Genomic DNA, 18,634 nt, shown 5'->3' with positions numbered 1-18,634 from the left:
GTAATGTGTGGAACTAGTTCAACACAATTAAGTAAACATTTAAAAGTTTGGTATATAAGCTATTTTAAGAAAAGATGCTCTTCATTGGTATTTTAACTTTGGCTACTAACTCTATAAACATTTCTTAAGTAATTTGTCAATCAGAAATTGCAGAATTTAATTTATTCAACTGACCTTAGAGATATTTAAGTTAACAATCATATTTGATGAGAGCTTTGATAATCTAATTGTTATAAATGCTCCATTGAAACTTCTCTTCTCAGCAAAGACAAGCAAAGTTGACCTTCCAGTGATTCAGGATTAACTGCTGTGGCAAAGGCTTTTTAAAACTAAAGAGATCTTCTTCTTACTTTTATTAATAATGACAAAAATAAGACTAACAGAAATGTTTTTTATTCATTTACTATATACAGGAAATATAATTGTTTAATTACATAAACTTAAAAAACAGTTCTGCAGAAAATTTTATTATTATTTAAGTCACAAAATAGGAGTATGAAATTGAATTTGCTCATTTATATTTTCAAGTGATATCACCTGCTTTGTGACAATTAACCCTGCACTCTGTAAATAAACTCACTTGCCTTTTGTTAATTTATCACTTTATATATGTTACATGGGGTAATTTCTTAGACTATTTTGGCTGACTTCCCCACTACAGATAATAAAATTACTTCTAACAGATTTGGTTCAAATACAACATAAAACCTCCTTATTCAACAGTAATGTAAATTTAAGCAAGTCAAATATTATTTGAGTAACGAAACTATAATATATTTTCTAGTTAATTATCTCTTGGTTTACTCCAATCTTTTAAATCTAAATAAAAATTACCTTCAAACCATTTAACTACTTTATGGTTTAATAACATGGCTTTTAATAATGAAAAATGTTAAGGTCAAATTTATATTAAAATTAATCAGAATGAAAATAAGCCAACTATTAGAAACAAGAATGCTCTTGATAGCATAAATATAATTTATATTGGAAGAATTTCCCTCATTTTTCTTTTGTACAGTAGGTCTTATTTGTCAACAGAAACATCACGAGTAAGTTTAAATTTGTAATGGACCATAATGTAAAATATAAACCCAGTCATTTTTTTCTATAACATCTGAATGCAGATCTTTGTGTTGCATTTGTATAATACTGATTTATTTACCCAGTTTCATCTTAAGTCATTTTTATACAGTCCATTTCTATTTGAAGGTGGACATTTAAATGAACAGTATTATTTTATTTGTATTCCATATAGATAAGAGTAGAGTTTGCAGTGGATTTGCACTTAAAACCTTTAGCTTGAGCAGCACTAGGGGGTGCCACTGGAATAATAGTTTTAAAATGTGTTACATGAAAACCAAAGTGCATTAATATCAGTGTAGAAAGAATGGCTGAATACATAGTCAGTAGTTTGCTGTAAAGAAGCATTTTGATGGTTTTAAGCATTTCATTGCTCATGGGGATAATGAAAACCTAATTTCAGAAAACAGTAACTGCCATATGAAATGGCAATCCTGTTAGTAGGTATATACTCAGAAGAACTGAAAGCAGAGACACAATAGACATTTGCACACCAATGTTTATAGTGGCCTTATTCAGGATTGCCAATAGATAGAAACAGCCCAAGTGTCCATCAATGGATGAGTGGATAAACAAACAGTCTATACACAAAAGATGGAATATTATGCAGCTGTTAGAAGGAATGAAGTGGTCCTGATGCATGCAACAACATGGATGAACCTTCAGGACAACATGTTGAGTGAAATAAGCCAGACACAAAAGGACACATATTGCATGGTTTTACTAAAATGAACTAATTATAATTAGCAAACAATGTGAGGTAAAATCTAGAGTATAGGTTACCGGGGGATAGAAAGAGGGCAGAGAATGAACAGATAATACTTAATCTGTAAAGAATGTTGAAAAAGGTTTCTGTAAATGTTCAGAAATGGATAGCACAACACTGTGTGGTAGTAGCACAATACTGTAAATTTAACTAACAATGCTGAGTGGGCATATGGTTGAAATGGGAAGGCTAGGGTCGTGTATGTCATTAGAAGGAAAGCTAGAGGATAAAACATGGATCTGTAAAATACTGCAAAATCTATATGGACAAGGACTATGGTTAACTGTATAGATGTAAGAAAGTTCTTACAAGAACTAGAAAAAATGTACATCAGTATTGCAAAGTGTTAATAATAGGGTGGTATGTAGGAAAAAAATACAATTAATGCAAACTAAGGACTATAGTTAACAATGACATGGTATAATATTCTTTCATCAATTGTAACAAAGGCATTATATCAAAGCTAAGCATCAATAATAGGGGGGTATAAGAGAAATGGAATTTTTTTTCAGAGAAATGAGAATGTTCTCATATTGACTGTGGTAGTGAATGCATAACTATGTGATTATACCAAGAGCCACTGATTGTACACTTAGGATGTACTGTATGGTGTGTGAATAAAACTGTTAAAAAAATAAAATAAACAAGTTTACTTACTCATTTCCTGAATGTCTTTTGCTACTATCAAATGTACATTTGAAAAGATTTCCTCACTTTCCATCACCATTTATGCCTCATTTCTCATGAAAACAAAATCACTTATATGACATGTATTGTTCAAAAAATAAAGTATATCTACATTTGTTTTGATCTAGTGGGGAAAAAGTCTTCAGAATTAGTTATGATATCTGTACGTCTATATTCTAAACTGTTCTTGACTAAAGTTTGAAATTAGATATTTTCCCTTTTTTCCTAAGTGAATTCCCAGTAAAGAATTCAGCAGGCTGCTCACAGTGAAAACTGTTTCTCAGGACATTAAATTATATGGTCAATGACTCAGTGTTAATAACTTTCCTTGCCCTTTCAGTTTTTTCTCTGCAAATTGGGGATGAAGAGCCTACTAAAGAGCCAGATAAAATAATGACACCTTCATGAAGCCTCCCCTGATTTCTCCAATTTGTAAATATACATTTCCTTCCCTGACAATTGTTTCCTCTAATCAGCCAAAGCTACTTGGAGACTAATTAATCTCTTGAAAAAGACATATGTCAGGAACCTTGGATTCAGCAATCCTTATCTTTAGGATCACATTTCTTCCTCGGTTTTGCTTGAACTAGGTGCCTAAACTTGATTCCTAGGGCTAAGGCCCTTCACCTAGGCATCTTACCTGTATTGATAAGTCACCTCTCCTAGTCCTCAATTTTTGTTGTTTACAGGTGCCAACTTGGGTATTCAATAAGCTTATATATTTTGAGACATATAAACTTGGTAGAACAAGCTACTGATTTTCTCTTCACTTTTTTTTTTTGAAATTCAATCATTTCTTCACTCCAGTAATTACCACACCCATAATATTAAATTAGTAACTCCTGGTGTTCTCACAGAATTTAGAAAGGACATTAAATGAGAAAGGACTACAGATCCATTTATGCATAGAATTATTTGTTACAGGGAAACTGTGAAACAATGAAACACTTTCAAATTATGAATAAGGAACAAATATCTTTAATTCAGATCTTTACCATTTTTGGCTTGATATGATGAAACAGTCTCTTACATTTTCCCTCTGCCTTTATAAAATCCAGCATCTCACACATTTCTGTTGAGATAACTTAAAAAATTTGTAGTGGACAAGAATTTATTTTGAATTTTAAATACTGATTGTGACTAGTATGATTCCTCAAAATGCTTACATATGATTAAAAAAATGAAAGTAGGAGCATAAAATAAGCTTACTGTTTCACCGATTTTTCCAATGTTTCCTTGATCTCCTACTTCTCCCTGTTAATAAAGAATATAAAGTTGCAAAAATGATTATTTTTCAAACAAGATTACTCATAACATCTCTTCCATTTTTATTCTAATGTAATTATCTAGTCATACCTTAGAAAAAGGCAAAGGAATCTCAATTATCCAAACCTCTTAATAGTATTATGGTCCACCTGTAGTATTTCTGTAGTATTTCTGTGGTCTTTCCTCTATTCTTGTGTGAACAGTATTAACCCACATTTCTAAATTTCTTTCTTCTATTTATGACTCTTAATTACTTTAAAAACACATTTTTACAAATAAAATTTTTAAAAAATAAAATGTACTCAGGCATGTTCTATAAAAGGCAGAGTAGTAGGCATTACTACTAAAAAGATACTAAGAAGAATAAAAATAAAGTACCTGTCCACAGGGATACTATATTTGCTTGAGAAGATATGATGTATACACACAAGAGATACCTCACAATGCTGAGGAGCACAGAATAAATGCCGTGGGTAATTATTAAAGGAGTGCATAGAAACAGGTACCCTGTGGACTGGAACAGCTAGAGCTGGCTTCACTAAAGAAGTAATGTATGTTCATAATCCCTCAGCCACAATGTCGAAGTCCACAAAGTTCTGAAACTCCAAAGTTTACACAAATCATTTGGTGACAAACTGAACCTAACCTGAATGTATTGGCAGCAACACTACCTGATCTCAGAGGCTATTTATAGTTTTGACTTATTCCTCTTAATCTGAACACACATGTCACTTGCAGAATATTAATGCATCTGGCTATGGTATGCTCTCTCATACCCTACCGGCAGTGTAAAATAACAGAGTAAATGTGTCACAAGACCTTGCTGAAACTCTGTTCTCACACCTCCTTGTCCTAACCCTTATAAACCACCCCCCTGGCAACCCCTGCTTTTGCAGAGTGCTAACTTCCATCTTTCACAGCTGCTGCTGCCATGGAACCATAACTCCTGTAAGTAACTCCTATTAAATTCATGTCTAACTCCATGCCTGGCGTGTTCTTGGTCCTAGGGCTAAGCTCTGTTGTGATAAATAAAATATATTATTAAACTAATTTCATTAGTTTCTTTTTTACTTTTATAAATATGGCTCACATTTTATTTTTGTTGGACAGCACTGAATTTATTCGCTGAAACATAACATAATGAGTAATCGTTTTGGAATAAACTTTCAAAACGTATACAAATTTTCTTTTCAATTCCTATATGCATCTAGATAAATAGCAAAGAGTGGAACACCTGTAGTAGGTTGTAATACTTAGTTTTTGACTGGCAATTCATCAGACAGATTTTATAGAAAATGTGTGGCAGGATAATACACAGATTGCTAATATCCTAGTATTTTCCCCTCAACACCCCTCCCCCATCGAATTCCAAAAAGAGAGACAGACCCATTGTGCTAACTGGCCTTAGGAGAGGTTTATATTATCAGGCAGAAAGCAAGTTGCCTGCAGATTGCCTGAATTCTTGTTTCAGTTTTCCAAAAGTCTGAAGATAAGAGGTTAGTTGTCTATAAAGGCAATGAGAAAGGAATATTTCCCCAGGTCTAGGGAGAGAACAGAGGTCCTCTAGTTGCCTTTGGCCTATTTATGTAAAGGACACATCTAGGTAAATGGCTACATGATAAGCAGAGATGAAAATTTGAGCCACAACTAAGAGGCAGGGATATTATAAAAACTTTCCTCTTTTCCTGAGCAACTCAGAAGCCATCTAGATTCTCGTGTGATCCTAGGCAGAGGGTGGGACATCAATATGACTGAGATTTGGTTTCTTGTCAGTTTTACTGAATGGTAGTTTGTAGCTGGATTTCGTACAGCTATTGGACAGTATTAATATACAGGGGTTAATTCTAGTACAGGAGAACTGATTGATTAAGACTTCTTGTAAGTACTGTGCTTCTTGTTTTCTGGGGGTGAGGGGGCGGGGTGTGTGGTCTGTAACCTGAGAGTCAAGAATACATAGTCCCCCAAGCTAATTTCTGCCACAGTCAGATATACTGATATATTTAGAATATTTTAACTCATATTTCTTTTTAAATTGATCTGGAAAAGTGATGCTTTGATTTCCTTAGATTCCAGCATCATAAAAATGATGATAAGTTAAATATAAATAATGAACTGTAAAGCTTTAGGAAATTTAGCAATAATGCTGTGATTTCAATTTTTACTTAAATTTAAAATTTGCACAAGTCACTGATTCTTATAATTAGTTTCTTTCAGGCCTTGATGCCATACAATCACTGCATTACTTTTTCTTTGATAGTGCTACAAAAAAAAAAAAAAAAATCACCCAAAACCTAGAAATTAGGCTCAAAAAGTGGGTGACCATCCTTTCAATGTCATAAAGGGGGACGACCACCAATGATTACCAAGGGAATGTACTTAGACTATTTACTATTGTTTAAAGAACCCAGACTTAGTGAAGTTATATTAACTTGTAGATTTCTATTCCGTTCACTAAAATAGATAACCTCAAAATCTGTGGTTTAATGCCCTGTTTCTAACCCACATATTTTATTCTAACAATTTTTTTACAAAATTGCATATATATATATGCAAATATAAATATAGGTAAATGATTTCCTAATGCTCTTTGAATGAATTTTAACATTTACTGGTTCCCTCATTAATTAATGAGATGAATAAAATCTCTGACTTGCCTTTATTTCTTATCTGTATGAAAGTCATGATTTTATCTTTTTTTAAATTATACTTTAAAACTGATTTTTAAAAAGTTTATTATCATTTATTATTTATTATCAGCTTTACCTTTACACCTTCTGGTCCTGGTACACCTGCATATCCCTTTCGACCAGGTTTTCCCTATAAGACAACAGAAAAAAAGAAAAAAAGAGATGTTTAGGCATTATCATTTTTGAAAGTTTCCTATTATGAAATTTTAGACTATTCTTATAAGATTAAGCACATCAAAATTATTTGATAAATGTGATTTTAAAAATCATACTCAGTAGCCATTCATTCTGCAAATATTTACTGACTGTCAACAATGTGCCATGCACAGTTCTAGGGTACTAGGGATTAAGGAGTACACCTATCATTATAGAGTTTACATTCTTGTAAGGATGACAATTCAAAAATAAGTAAAATATATAGTATGTTTTATATATACTATATGTTAGGTAGTGATAATTGTGAAGGAAAAAAAATTAAGGAGAGAAAGGAGATATAGACTGTTGTGGAAGTTTTGAAATTTTTTATAGGATTGCTAAGGAAGACCTCACTGAGAAAGAGGCATTTGAGTAAAGACTTAAAGAAAAGGATAAGTTCTATGACTATCCTAAGGAAGAGCATTTCAGGTGAGGGAAACAGCAAGTGCCTTGAGGTAGGAATGACCTAGTTTGTTCAAGAGACCATGAGGAGCCAAAGTAGAGAGAGGAGAAAATCAGTAAGGAGATGAGATCAGAGAAAGGAATGGAAAGTGGGAGGCCAGGACATATAGAGTCTTGTAGGTTACAGTAGGGACCTTGACTATTACTCTGAGTGAGACAGGAAGTCTCAGACAGGCTTTGAGAAAAGAGGTGATATAATCTATGTTTTAACAGGATTACTTTGGTTGAAGAACGAAAGCAGGGAGTCCAATTAGGAGGCTATGTAATAATCCAATGATAGCAATCAGGATGGTAGCAGAGTAAGTTGTGAGAAATAACAAATTCTGCATAAGGTTTGACTGTAGAACTACCATGAATTGCTAGCAGGTCCTATGTAGAATGTGAGAGAAGAGTAGTTAAGAATGAGCTAAAAAAATTTTGATCTGAGTTACTGACCAAATGAAATAGGGAAGACTGGGACGATCAAATTTGGAGGGCAAATCAGGAGCTCACTTTTGGGCATTTTATGCTTGTTAGACATCTAAATGGAGAGATCTTGTGGTAGTTACACAATTCTAGAGTTTTGGGGCAGAAGGTTCTGAAGATACAATATTAGGAGTTAACAGCATTTTGATGGTATTTAAAGCTACAAGATTGGATGAGCTTATCTAGGCAGAGTTTAGATAGAAAAGAGAAGAGGTCCACAGACTAAGCCTTGGGGCACTCCAAAATCCAGAATTTGAACAAACGATGAAAAATATGCAAATTTCCTGCCAGAGAGTTAGGAGGAAAGCAACGCAAGTGAAAAAAGTATTTACAGGAGGAGAGAGTGATCAGCTGTTGTATCAAATTCTGAAACAATGAGTATTAAGTAATGTGAGGATTAGGGGGAAGAAAGCAGAAATGACCATTGGATTAAGCAATATGGGGGTTATTGATAACCTTCATAAGATCTCTTGTATTCAAGTGGTGGAGATAAAAGTGGTTTCAGCAGGTAGGAGGAGAAAACTTGGAAAGAGCATGTATACACAACACTTTCAAGGAATTTTACTGGAAAAGGAAGGAGAGAAATGTGGTAACACCTGAAGAGGAAACAAGTCAATGCCAAGTTTTGTTTTTATTTTAAGCCGGAAATAATAGCATGGTTGTATACTGATAACAATGATTCAGCAGAGAGGAAAAAATTATGATGCAGGAGAGAGGGGAGAGAATTGCTGGATCAGTGTTCTTGAGAAGGCAAGAGGGTACAGTATCTAGTGTACAAGTGGAAGGTTTGAGCTTAGCTAGAAAAATGGCCTGTTCATCCATGACAACAGGAGAGAAGGTAGAGCAAATGGGCATCGATACAGGGAGAGGCAGATGTTACGCTAGGAACTTGTGGAAGTTCTCTTCTGATAACTTTAATCTCAGGGAAATAAAGAGCAAGATAAAGGTCTAAGTGAGGATGAGAGAGAAATTGATGGAGTTTGAGGAGAGAAAAAGTATGAAATAGGAAGAAACGTGAAAGAGAGAAAGGCTATGGAAATAGAGTTCAGGATATAGTGTGTTGGATAATTATGATGTTTTAAGCAGGATGAGTAGGAATGTGAGGTCATGAGGGAGATGAGAAACAGTGGAAAGGCAGTAGGATCAATGGACTAAAATTCCTAATGGGAGTGTTAGATTGGGTTACAAAAGGGAATGTATTGGAAAGAAAGAAGGTGGTGATTAGAGAGTGAGAAGTTTGAAATTAAGGAGGGGTTTCTGTTACAGATAAAAATAAAGTCAAGGTCAAGGGTATGATCATAGGAGTGAGATAAGATCACTGGAGGATAAGATCCCTGGAGGAGAGGAAGTCAATACCCCAGTTACTGAGAAGACTAATCTATATGGTTTCTAATACCAAACAACTGATACCTGATTATATGAGATTTGGTTAGGGAAGTCACTATGTCTCAAACAATACATATGACAAATTTAAATCTGAGTAACAAAGGGGGAGGGGGAAAAGAACGGGAGTACTAATTTATATCTACTAGTCATTATAGATTTAGACTTTAAGATCACTGCCCATTTACAAATATTCTCATATGTTTCTTTCTTAAAGAAAAATAAAACAAAAACAATCTTTTGGCTCTGATTCTCTTTTGATCACATTAAAAGCTTTACCTTTTCTAGCTTTTTAAAAGATATCCACCCAAAAAGAATTGTTCTAATTTTAGCTTGTGCCTTACTTAAAATTATCTGGTAGTTTCCTACCAAACACAAAGTAGAGCAAAGAACTGAAAATTATCCTATTGTATTGTTAAATAGCAATGCTCTCTAATCTATTTAGAGGTATAAGATATCTACTTAAGAATTCTGAATTATTAGATTTGTCTATGATATTTATAAAAAATTTCAGTAATATATTTTTATTCACACTTGTTTGAAAGAACTTTAGTGAGAATTTTCCTTTATCTTTAAATAACATAACACTCATGCAGATACCACAGGACATGACAGAATTAGGAAATAGTTATACAGCATATTTTATATAAGAATAAGAATATATAAGAATAGTTATACAGCATATCTTATATAAGAATATATATCTTATATTCTTATATAAAGAATCTCACTGGAATCTGTTATCAGTACACTGATAATCTCTTGAAATCAAGCGATTCAGAGCATCAGTATTGGAGTCATACTTAAGCTAACAGTCCTTGTTTAACTTCTCTCATGTAAAGTTTATCTTAAGCATATTATGCTTCAGCATGTAATATTGAGATCATATTTTCATATCTAAAAAAATGGAGATCAATATCTTGCAGGGTTGTTATCAAAATTAGACATGATTCAGGCTACATAGCCAAAACTAAGTTCTAACTTACCTTCAATCAATAGTAACAACAATAATAATAAATATTAAGACCAAGTAGGCAAGAGCTGAACATGGTTCTCTTGTTTTCTAGGAAATGAATTTTTAAAAAGATAAAATTTACTGAGCTCAAATACAACAGTTTTTCTGTTACATAACTCACCTCACAAAAAATAAAATAAAACTTTTTTCTCAACGGATTAATGGTGATATATGCACTAGTGAGGTGCTCTGGTGAGAACTGTCTCCTTAAATGGAAAAAATGTTTTAAGAACCTGTACTCTATGATGTTCTCAAGAAAAAAGAAATGTGTATTTCATGTGAGTATAAATGAATGTAATTATTACAAAATAATAGACACACACTTTAATTTATGATAATGTAACTTTGGACACCATTCCCAAAATGCTGAAAGAATCCATTTTCAGAACTTGAAAACAAGTAATTCATATATTACCATATGATATTAACTGAAGAAAAAAATGGCAGAAAATGAGTCTTCTCAGCTCTCTCAATAATTTTACTGACACACTTAGAAAACAGAAATTTCCAAAATATTGCCACAAATGTAGTTAACTTCCTAAATACTTTGAGAAACTTAATAGATAATTTGTACAAATTACTAAGACCAGACAACCACTGAAGAAACAAGTAAATAACTAGCAGGTATAATATCATTCAAAATATCTCTAAGTATTTCCATTATAGGCCTATTTTATTATGGAGGATTTTATAGTTTTAGGCTATAGTTTATTTTAATCCTTGTCTTTTGCTATACTTAAAATTTTGTGCTATTTTAAAAAAGATTTACAGAACAATTGTTTCAACAGAAGCACTTACTGAAAACTATATGATACCTACTATTGGCCCCAGTTCTCCAAAGGGTCCACTGGTCCTTCTTCTCCCTTAAAAAAGGAAAAAATCACACACATCACAGTGTAAAATAAGTACTTAAAACTGTAAGCCTTTATTCTTCTATTTATGCTGAAATCTGAAGCTCATTCTGAGATGTGATGAAATGATGCTGTGATTTTCTTGTATTTCAGAGTTGAGCCACCCCATGATATTAATTTTGTGTGTTTTATAATCCCACATCTACCCTAGGAGGAAATTTGTCAGGGAACTCAAAATTATATTTAGAAACTTGGTGGTAGAGAAGAATGAAAGTAACTAGGTTATTACCAAATAAGAATTGGGATTACTGAGATCAAGAATTAAGGATAATTTTTATCTCTTTGTAATAATACCTCACTAACATAGCGAGGAATTCAGTACACATTGGTATACTCAAAAAATTACTTACACAGACCATGTCTGTTCTTGGCACATTTCAATACTTCATTCATTCCACAAATACATGTTTGAAGCTTAGCTTAGTTGTCTTAAGCCCTAGAGATCCTACCCAAATGTGGCTTAATGTCTACGTTTATTCTTAACTAATCTACAAGTCCAACATTCCTCAAGTCAAATCAGCTAGAAATGTTCTAAGATATAACATCTAGGGCATTCTCCTAAAGATCAAAAACTATGGTTGGACAGAGACTGAAGAGTGGAACACAGAAAAACTAAGGAAAGGGGCTTTATAATTATCAAAGCAAGTTTCAAACATTATTTTAAAAAATTATAAGTAATAGATGTGTTTACCCCATTTATGGTCTTATTTACAAAATATAATGATTTCTTCACTTTTAAATAAATAGCTGAGATTGCCACATCGGACCATATATTCTATTTTATTTGATGAACAAATATTTTGCTCAATTCCCAATCAATTAAAATATAATGTATTAGGTCACAAATATAAAATAGTCACAAACAGTAAATAAAATTCTAGTAAATATGAATGAGATTCTGGGTTCAGATTCTTTAGACATTCTATGGAGACCAGTGACAAAAATCACTTGCTGAATTCAGAACACTGTAAAATGATTTCAAATCCCATTCAATAATTGCCAGTATAAAATGGCAACCTTGAAATCCTCCATGGCAAAAATTGTTTACACTAAGACAGTTTCACAAAGCAAAGCTAAAGTTCCACAAAAAATCAAATGGGAAAACTTGAATTAAAAATTTTCTGACTAGATATTTATTTCCTGCATACCTGAGTTCCTTTGAGACAGGAGTCCAGGAGGTCCTCTACTTCCAAGAAGTCCCTTAAAAGCAATATTAGCACACACAATAAAATGTTTTGGTCAATTAACACTATGATCAATCAGCATTAATCTGGACTTTTGTCTTCATATTTTATTATTTCAGAGACAATGTAAGGAGGAGATGGATAACACTATTTGGTACTATCATATACCATTAGGAAGTTTCAAAATGGGGTGGGAGAGTAAATGAGCAGATTACTACAGGACGTCCAAACGTTGGGAACATAGGATAAATTTATTTTTAAACAGTAAAATGTTCAGATAATCTGCTTGGTATGTTATACCTCAACCTCTAGACAATCTTTCAGAAAAAAAGTACTTTTAAATTTATTTCCAATTGTTAATCTGATAATACCACAATAACTATATAATAGAGTATCCACAACAAGTCCGAAAACGGATGGAAGGGGGACATAGTTTTTAACATCTGTTAAAGATCAGCCGACTCTGGAACACATTATTGTACTAAATTCTTTCATTTAAATCATACTTATTTCCTGTCTTGATATAGGCTAACTAAGAAAAAGGCAATTTGGGGGAAGAAAGTGACAGTCTGAATTTGACTAGTAATTTCAAGGACTAAAAGAAATCAAAATGCAGATTGTTAAAAAATAATTTGCTCTGAATGAAATCCATTCAAAGTAACTTGAAAAAAAAAACCTTCCTACTTCAGAAAATACCCTACAGCACATATTCAAAATTAACATTTTCATATTCAGTTCTGTTCCCCTAACTCTGCAATATGCAATAGCAGAAAAATTCTTTTAAGAATTATGCTTCCCTTTATTGCTTTTAGTTTATTCTATAATCATCAAAAGGCTTTATTTAATTTTTGACTATAGCAAATAACCATTCCTAATAGCAAATCTACATACTGACTCTTATTTTTGGTTTGGAATGCAGCAGAGTGATAAACAATGCACCAGAATCATTCCTTCATGTTCTATCATTGCTGTATTTTAATACAAGCAAAAAATGAGAAACTCCTGGTCTGTTTAAAAGTCTCTAATATACTAATACAGGTTTATTGTATACATAGCACCATGCAAGAAACATAATGACTTGGGCAGTAACCTAACTTCTTTGTGCAGCCTTCTTACTTTTAAAATGAAGAGATGGATTCGATTATTAAAACGGCATTATTATTTTATGCCAGCCTAACATACATTCATCCTTTCACAGGCAAAAGCACCCTAATTTTCCTTAAGAAAACACCTTTCCCCTGTTCTTAGTCTATGTGGTTTGAGGGAAAGTGACTCTACCTCTGACTTCAAGATTGGATATTAACATGGACATAAATTAGTCTGCATATTCTAAAACCTAGAAACAGCAATTGGTTTAGAAATAAGGGACCTAATTCAGTCAAACTGAAACAAATTCCAGACTTCAGTGGTACTACTGGAAAGAGAGAAGAGCATTAAGGATGATGTAAACTTGAACAGCAGGAACCACCAAATGGAGAAAGCTTGAGAATAAAATCAGTGAACTAACAAATGGAGAAAGAAGGAGTGATCAGGCTCCAATGGTATTATTTGAGGTCCTGAAACAAGATGTAATTGAGTCCCTAAATTTTTCACATTTTATTTAAGTCTGCTTAATTTGGGTTTCCATTACTTATAACTAAAAAAATCCAGACTGATACAATGATTCTCAAACTCTCATCAATGTCCAACATACTGCTCTTTTAGAATTCTAAGTGGAAAATTTTAAGTGTTTAGAATGATAGGAGGTACAGAATCAGAATGCTGAGATACTTAAATTCCACCAGAGGATAGCTGATGTTAAATCATTTAATTCATTTGTTCATTCATTTTTTCATCTATTTTGTTAATTTTCTTTTATGTGTAAAGCCCAATAAACAGCACCTCATTAGCCCTAAGTATACAACTATAAATAATATACAGTCACTGTTCTCAATGAATTTAGTATGGGAGATGGTCTTTTTAAAATTTTTTATTTGAGAAGTTGTAGGTTTACAGAGATCCCATCAATAAAATACAGACTTCTCATATATCACCCTATTATTAACATCTTACATTAGTGTGGTATATTTTTTATAATTCATGAAAGAACATTTTTATAATTGTACTAGTAACTAGAGTCCATTGTTTACAATAGACTTCACTGTTTGCCTTGTACAGTATTAGGTTGTTATTTTAAAATTTTTATTCTAGTAACATATATACAACCTAAAATTTCCCCTTTAGCCACATTTAAATATATAATTCAGTGCTGTTAATTACATTCACAATGTTGTGCTATTATCACCACCATCCATTAGCAAAACTTTACAATAAACCCAAATAGAAACTCTACACAATTTAAGCATTAATTCCCCATTCTCCACACCCACCCCAGTAACCTAGATTCTAGATTCTAACTCTATGAGTTTGCTTATTCTAATTATCTCATATCAGTGAGACCACACAATATTTGTCCTTTTGTGTCTGACTTATTTCACTCAACTTAATGTCATCAAGGTTCATCTATGCTGTCGCATGCATCAGGACTTCATTCCCTTTTATGGGTGAATAATACTCCATTATCTGTACATACCACATTTTATTTATCCATTCATCAGTTGATGGACACTTGGGTTGTGTCCATTTTTTGGTAATTGTGGAAAAAGTGTTCTACTGTAATAAAAGTAGAGTTAAACACAAAGTGAAAATTGGAACCTAGAAGAAAGAGCAAAATCCTTCCCGGGAGAGTCAGAAAATTTTTAGTATGTACAAATAATTTTGTATTGAGTTATGATGAGCTAATAAAAACTTATAAATACAAAACGTGCACATCAAAAAATGTATAGACAACTCCTGGAGCTCAAAAGGCCCTGATGAACATACAATTTTAGATAAAAGTGTGTGTGTAAGAGACTGGCTTGGCTCCATATCCAGGTGTATCAAGTGGAGGGCTTAGCTGTCATTCCTGGTGACTAAAGAGAACTATGTCCTCCTACTATCTCATTGCAGCTGTTTACACCCTAGACAGCACCACTGATTATGAAACAAAAATATCCCTTTCAGTAAAGTAGACAAGCCCAGCCTCCTTTTCCCTCTCTCTTCCAAGGTATTTGTAATCTTAAAGGAATAATAAAAGCTAGATTAAGAAAAAAAAAAAGGTTATATATTGTTTACAAGAAATGCAACTAAAATAGAAAAATGCAGAAAGATTCAAAGTCCAAAATACAGAAAAAGTTATGTAAGGGATCTACCAACTCAAAAATATCTGAAGTAATTATATTACTGTTAGGCCTAATAGACTTTAAGGCAAAACATATTGTTATAGATTAGAGGACCACCAAATAATGATAAAAGGCAATTTTACCTATCTAATAACACAAAATCCAAACATATAGAGCAAAAAATTGATAGATGAATAAAGAGAAACTGACAAATCTACTCTCTTAAGTGGAAAATTTAACAAATCTCTCTCAGTGATTAGTAGGTCAAGCAGAAAAAAATTAGTCAGAATAAAGAAGACTTAAATAGTATAATTTTAATAAAGTTGATCTAATGGTCATATACAGGAGACTGAAGACCCCAAATGGAGTTTAAAGTCTTTACAAGACACATTTGTCAAAACTAATCACATAAATGTCACAGTACCACTGATTAAAAAATTAGTTACTTGTACAGTGAATTACTATATATAGCATTAAAAAGCTATAATGAGCTATAATTACAGGCATCAACCTAGATTAAGTTGAAAGATAATGTTGAGTGGTAGGAGCAAGTCCACTAAAGGATATATGTAGTATTTCATTTATGAATTTCCAAAATGGTGGGTAAACAATAGGTATTGCAGAAGTATGTACATAGATGGTAAAAATATGACACAAGAGAGTGGTTACCTCTAAGTTCAGGAGGGAAAGAGGTGGATATGATTAGAAAAGGACATGCAGGGCCTTCCAATGTTCTATTTCTTAACCTTAGTGGGGTTTGTTTTATTATTGTTGTTTAGCTGTGCATATATGATTCACATTTATCATACATTATGTAAAAACCAAATTAAAATATTTTTTTAATGCACAGAACCTGAAGTCCTTCAAAGAGCCTGGATTTGAATCCCAGCTCTGCAGCTTATAGAGGCATGACCTCAGTTTCCTTGTCCATAGAATGATTAGATCAGCATCAGAGATGTGTTGTAAGGAATACATAAAATGGTACCTGGAAAATAGCAGGGAGTCAATAAATAATAGCTTCCTTTCTCATTATCATCACACCTTGAATAGTGTTTGCAACAGTTTCTGAACTGGCATTTCACTTGTCTACCTTATCCATTCATCCCATTCATATTAATAATCTACTATTATTATTCCTAAAACATTTCTTTCATTATCTCACTCCTCTCAAATTTTTTCATGGGCTTGCTAGTATCCAAATTCTTTACCTTTATATTTAAGACCTATCAGAGTCTGTATACAACTACTTTCTCTAATCAGATAGGTTTTTGTCTGTTCTCCATTCTTTGTTCCTTTTGTACCTCTTGCAAAGAATCTCATTATTTGGCAACACTTGCCAAATCCAAACCAACTCAAATCCCATTTTCTTATGAAGTCTCTCAAAATAATGGCTACACAAATTATTCTCTAATCTGAACTCTTATTACTCACTTATTGTATGTCTCCTAGTTATGCTTTTTGACTTTTCACATGTGGAGGTCTCTCATCTCCAGAGGATTACAAGTTCCTAATGACTGAAAACCATGCTTTAATCTTGTTGTCAAGTTATGGAAACATGGGTATCTTACCCATTAAACAAACTCAATAATTCTTTCTTGGCTGACTGAATGCTATCTGGTGAATAAAATAGTTAATATAAGAAATCCAGGTATAAAATCATGATTTGAAGTATGGGACGTGAATCTTCAGGGTTGGGTTAAGATGACTTTGGAGAACTATCTAGAGTTATACATCTTTTTCTTATCAAGTTAGCTCACTGCTATATGGAAAAATGCATGACACACTGAAATAATTCCATGTAAAAGCTATTACCTTATATTCTTTCTTTTTACATGCAATTTATTGAGATATAATCACATAACATACAATCATTCAAAGTGTACAATCAGTTGTTCACAGTTTCATCATACAGTCGTGCTTTCATCACCACTTACATCAAAGATAATGGCATTTGGGGGACATAATACATTCAATAACAATTGAACATTTTCATTGCTCAAAAAAGTAAAATAAAAATTAAAATAAAAAAGAACATCCAAAGCATCCCATTCCCCTCCTCCCCACATTGTTCATTTAGTTTTTAATAGTTTAACTCAGATAAATTGACACACCCTACAGTCACCCACAGTGTACAATTATTCACAGCACCATCATACAGTTCTGCATTCATCACCAGAATCAATTTTTGAAACTTTTCCCTACTCCAAAATAAAAATAAAAGCAAAAAAGAACCCCTAACTCTTTCCATCCCCTCCATCTCACTCTATTCTTTATCTAATTTTAGGTCCCCATTTTTCCACTCATCTGTCCATAAGCTGGATAAAGGGAGTGTGAGCCACAAGGTTTTCACAGTCACACAGTCACACCATGCAATCTTCATAGTTAAACAATTGTCTTCAAGAATCAAGGTCACTGGGTTGCAATTTGACAGATTCAGGTATTTCCCTGTAGCCAGTCTAACACACTAAAGACTAAAGAATACCCTCCAGAGTGACCTCTCAACTCCATTTGAAATCTCTTAGCCACTGAAATCTTACTTTGTTTCATCTCTCTTCCCCCTTTTGGTCAAGAAGATCCTCTCAATCCCACAGTGCTGGGTCCAGGCTCATCTCCAGGAAACAGTTCCTGTGTTGCCTGGGGGTTCACGCCCCTGGGAGTCATGTCCCATGTAGTGGGGAGGGCTGTGAGTTCACCTGCGTAGTGGGCTTAATGAGAGGGGCCACATCTGAGCAACAAAGAAGTTCTCTGTAGGGGACTCCAGGCACAATTATAAGTGGGCTTAGCCTCTCCCTTGCAGCAACTAGCCTCACAGGGGAAAGCCCCCAGATTGAGGGCTCGGTCCACCAAATTGGCAGTTCTCAGTTTGTGGGAAAATCAGCAATAGCCCAGGTGGGGAATTCCAGCACTTCTGCATTTTTCCCCAGATCCTGGCGGGGGTGGGGGGGTGGGCAGGGAGCCCTCAAATACACTTATACTTTGCCCATATCACTCTGGGATGTGGCGGGATTTCACCCCAGCCTGTACAAACTCACCAAATCCCACTTCCTATTCAAAGCTCCATGCACCTATGTTGTTTAAACAAACTGATTGTACAAGTTAAATGATCTAGTGTGCTACAGAAAATATAGATACTGCAGCAGATAAATATCTCCTCCCTTGGTCTCACACATAAGTTGTACTTTTAAAACACAGTCAGTACATTTGCACACTGGTGTTTATGGCGACAGTATTCATGATTTGCAATGGGTGGAGATGGCCTAAGGGTACATCGACTGAAGAACAGAATGGTGAACTGTGGTGTATGCATACAATGGAATATTGAGCAACTACGAG

General features: G+C 33.5%; 1 protein-coding gene across 1 annotated transcript in view; it reads right to left on the bottom strand.

Moving 5' to 3' along the window:
• COL24A1 (collagen type XXIV alpha 1 chain) overlaps positions 1–18,634 on the bottom strand; it is a 466,350-nt gene that overhangs the window by 264,563 nt on the left and 183,153 nt on the right. Inside the window, 6 exon segments of the mRNA XM_037826738.1 lie at positions 3,743–3,787; positions 6,563–6,616; positions 10,826–10,854; positions 10,857–10,869; positions 12,066–12,087; positions 12,089–12,117. Coding sequence (XP_037682666.1) covers positions 3,743–3,787; positions 6,563–6,616; positions 10,826–10,854; positions 10,857–10,869; positions 12,066–12,087; positions 12,089–12,117 — 192 coding nt within the window.

The sequence above is a fragment of the Choloepus didactylus genome, chromosome 2 (assembly GCF_015220235.1).
Source record: "Choloepus didactylus isolate mChoDid1 chromosome 2, mChoDid1.pri, whole genome shotgun sequence".
Lineage (NCBI taxonomy): Eukaryota > Metazoa > Chordata > Mammalia > Pilosa > Megalonychidae > Choloepus > Choloepus didactylus.
Note: the sequence above shows the minus strand (reverse complement) of the source record. Positions and strands in the feature narration are given on the sequence as shown.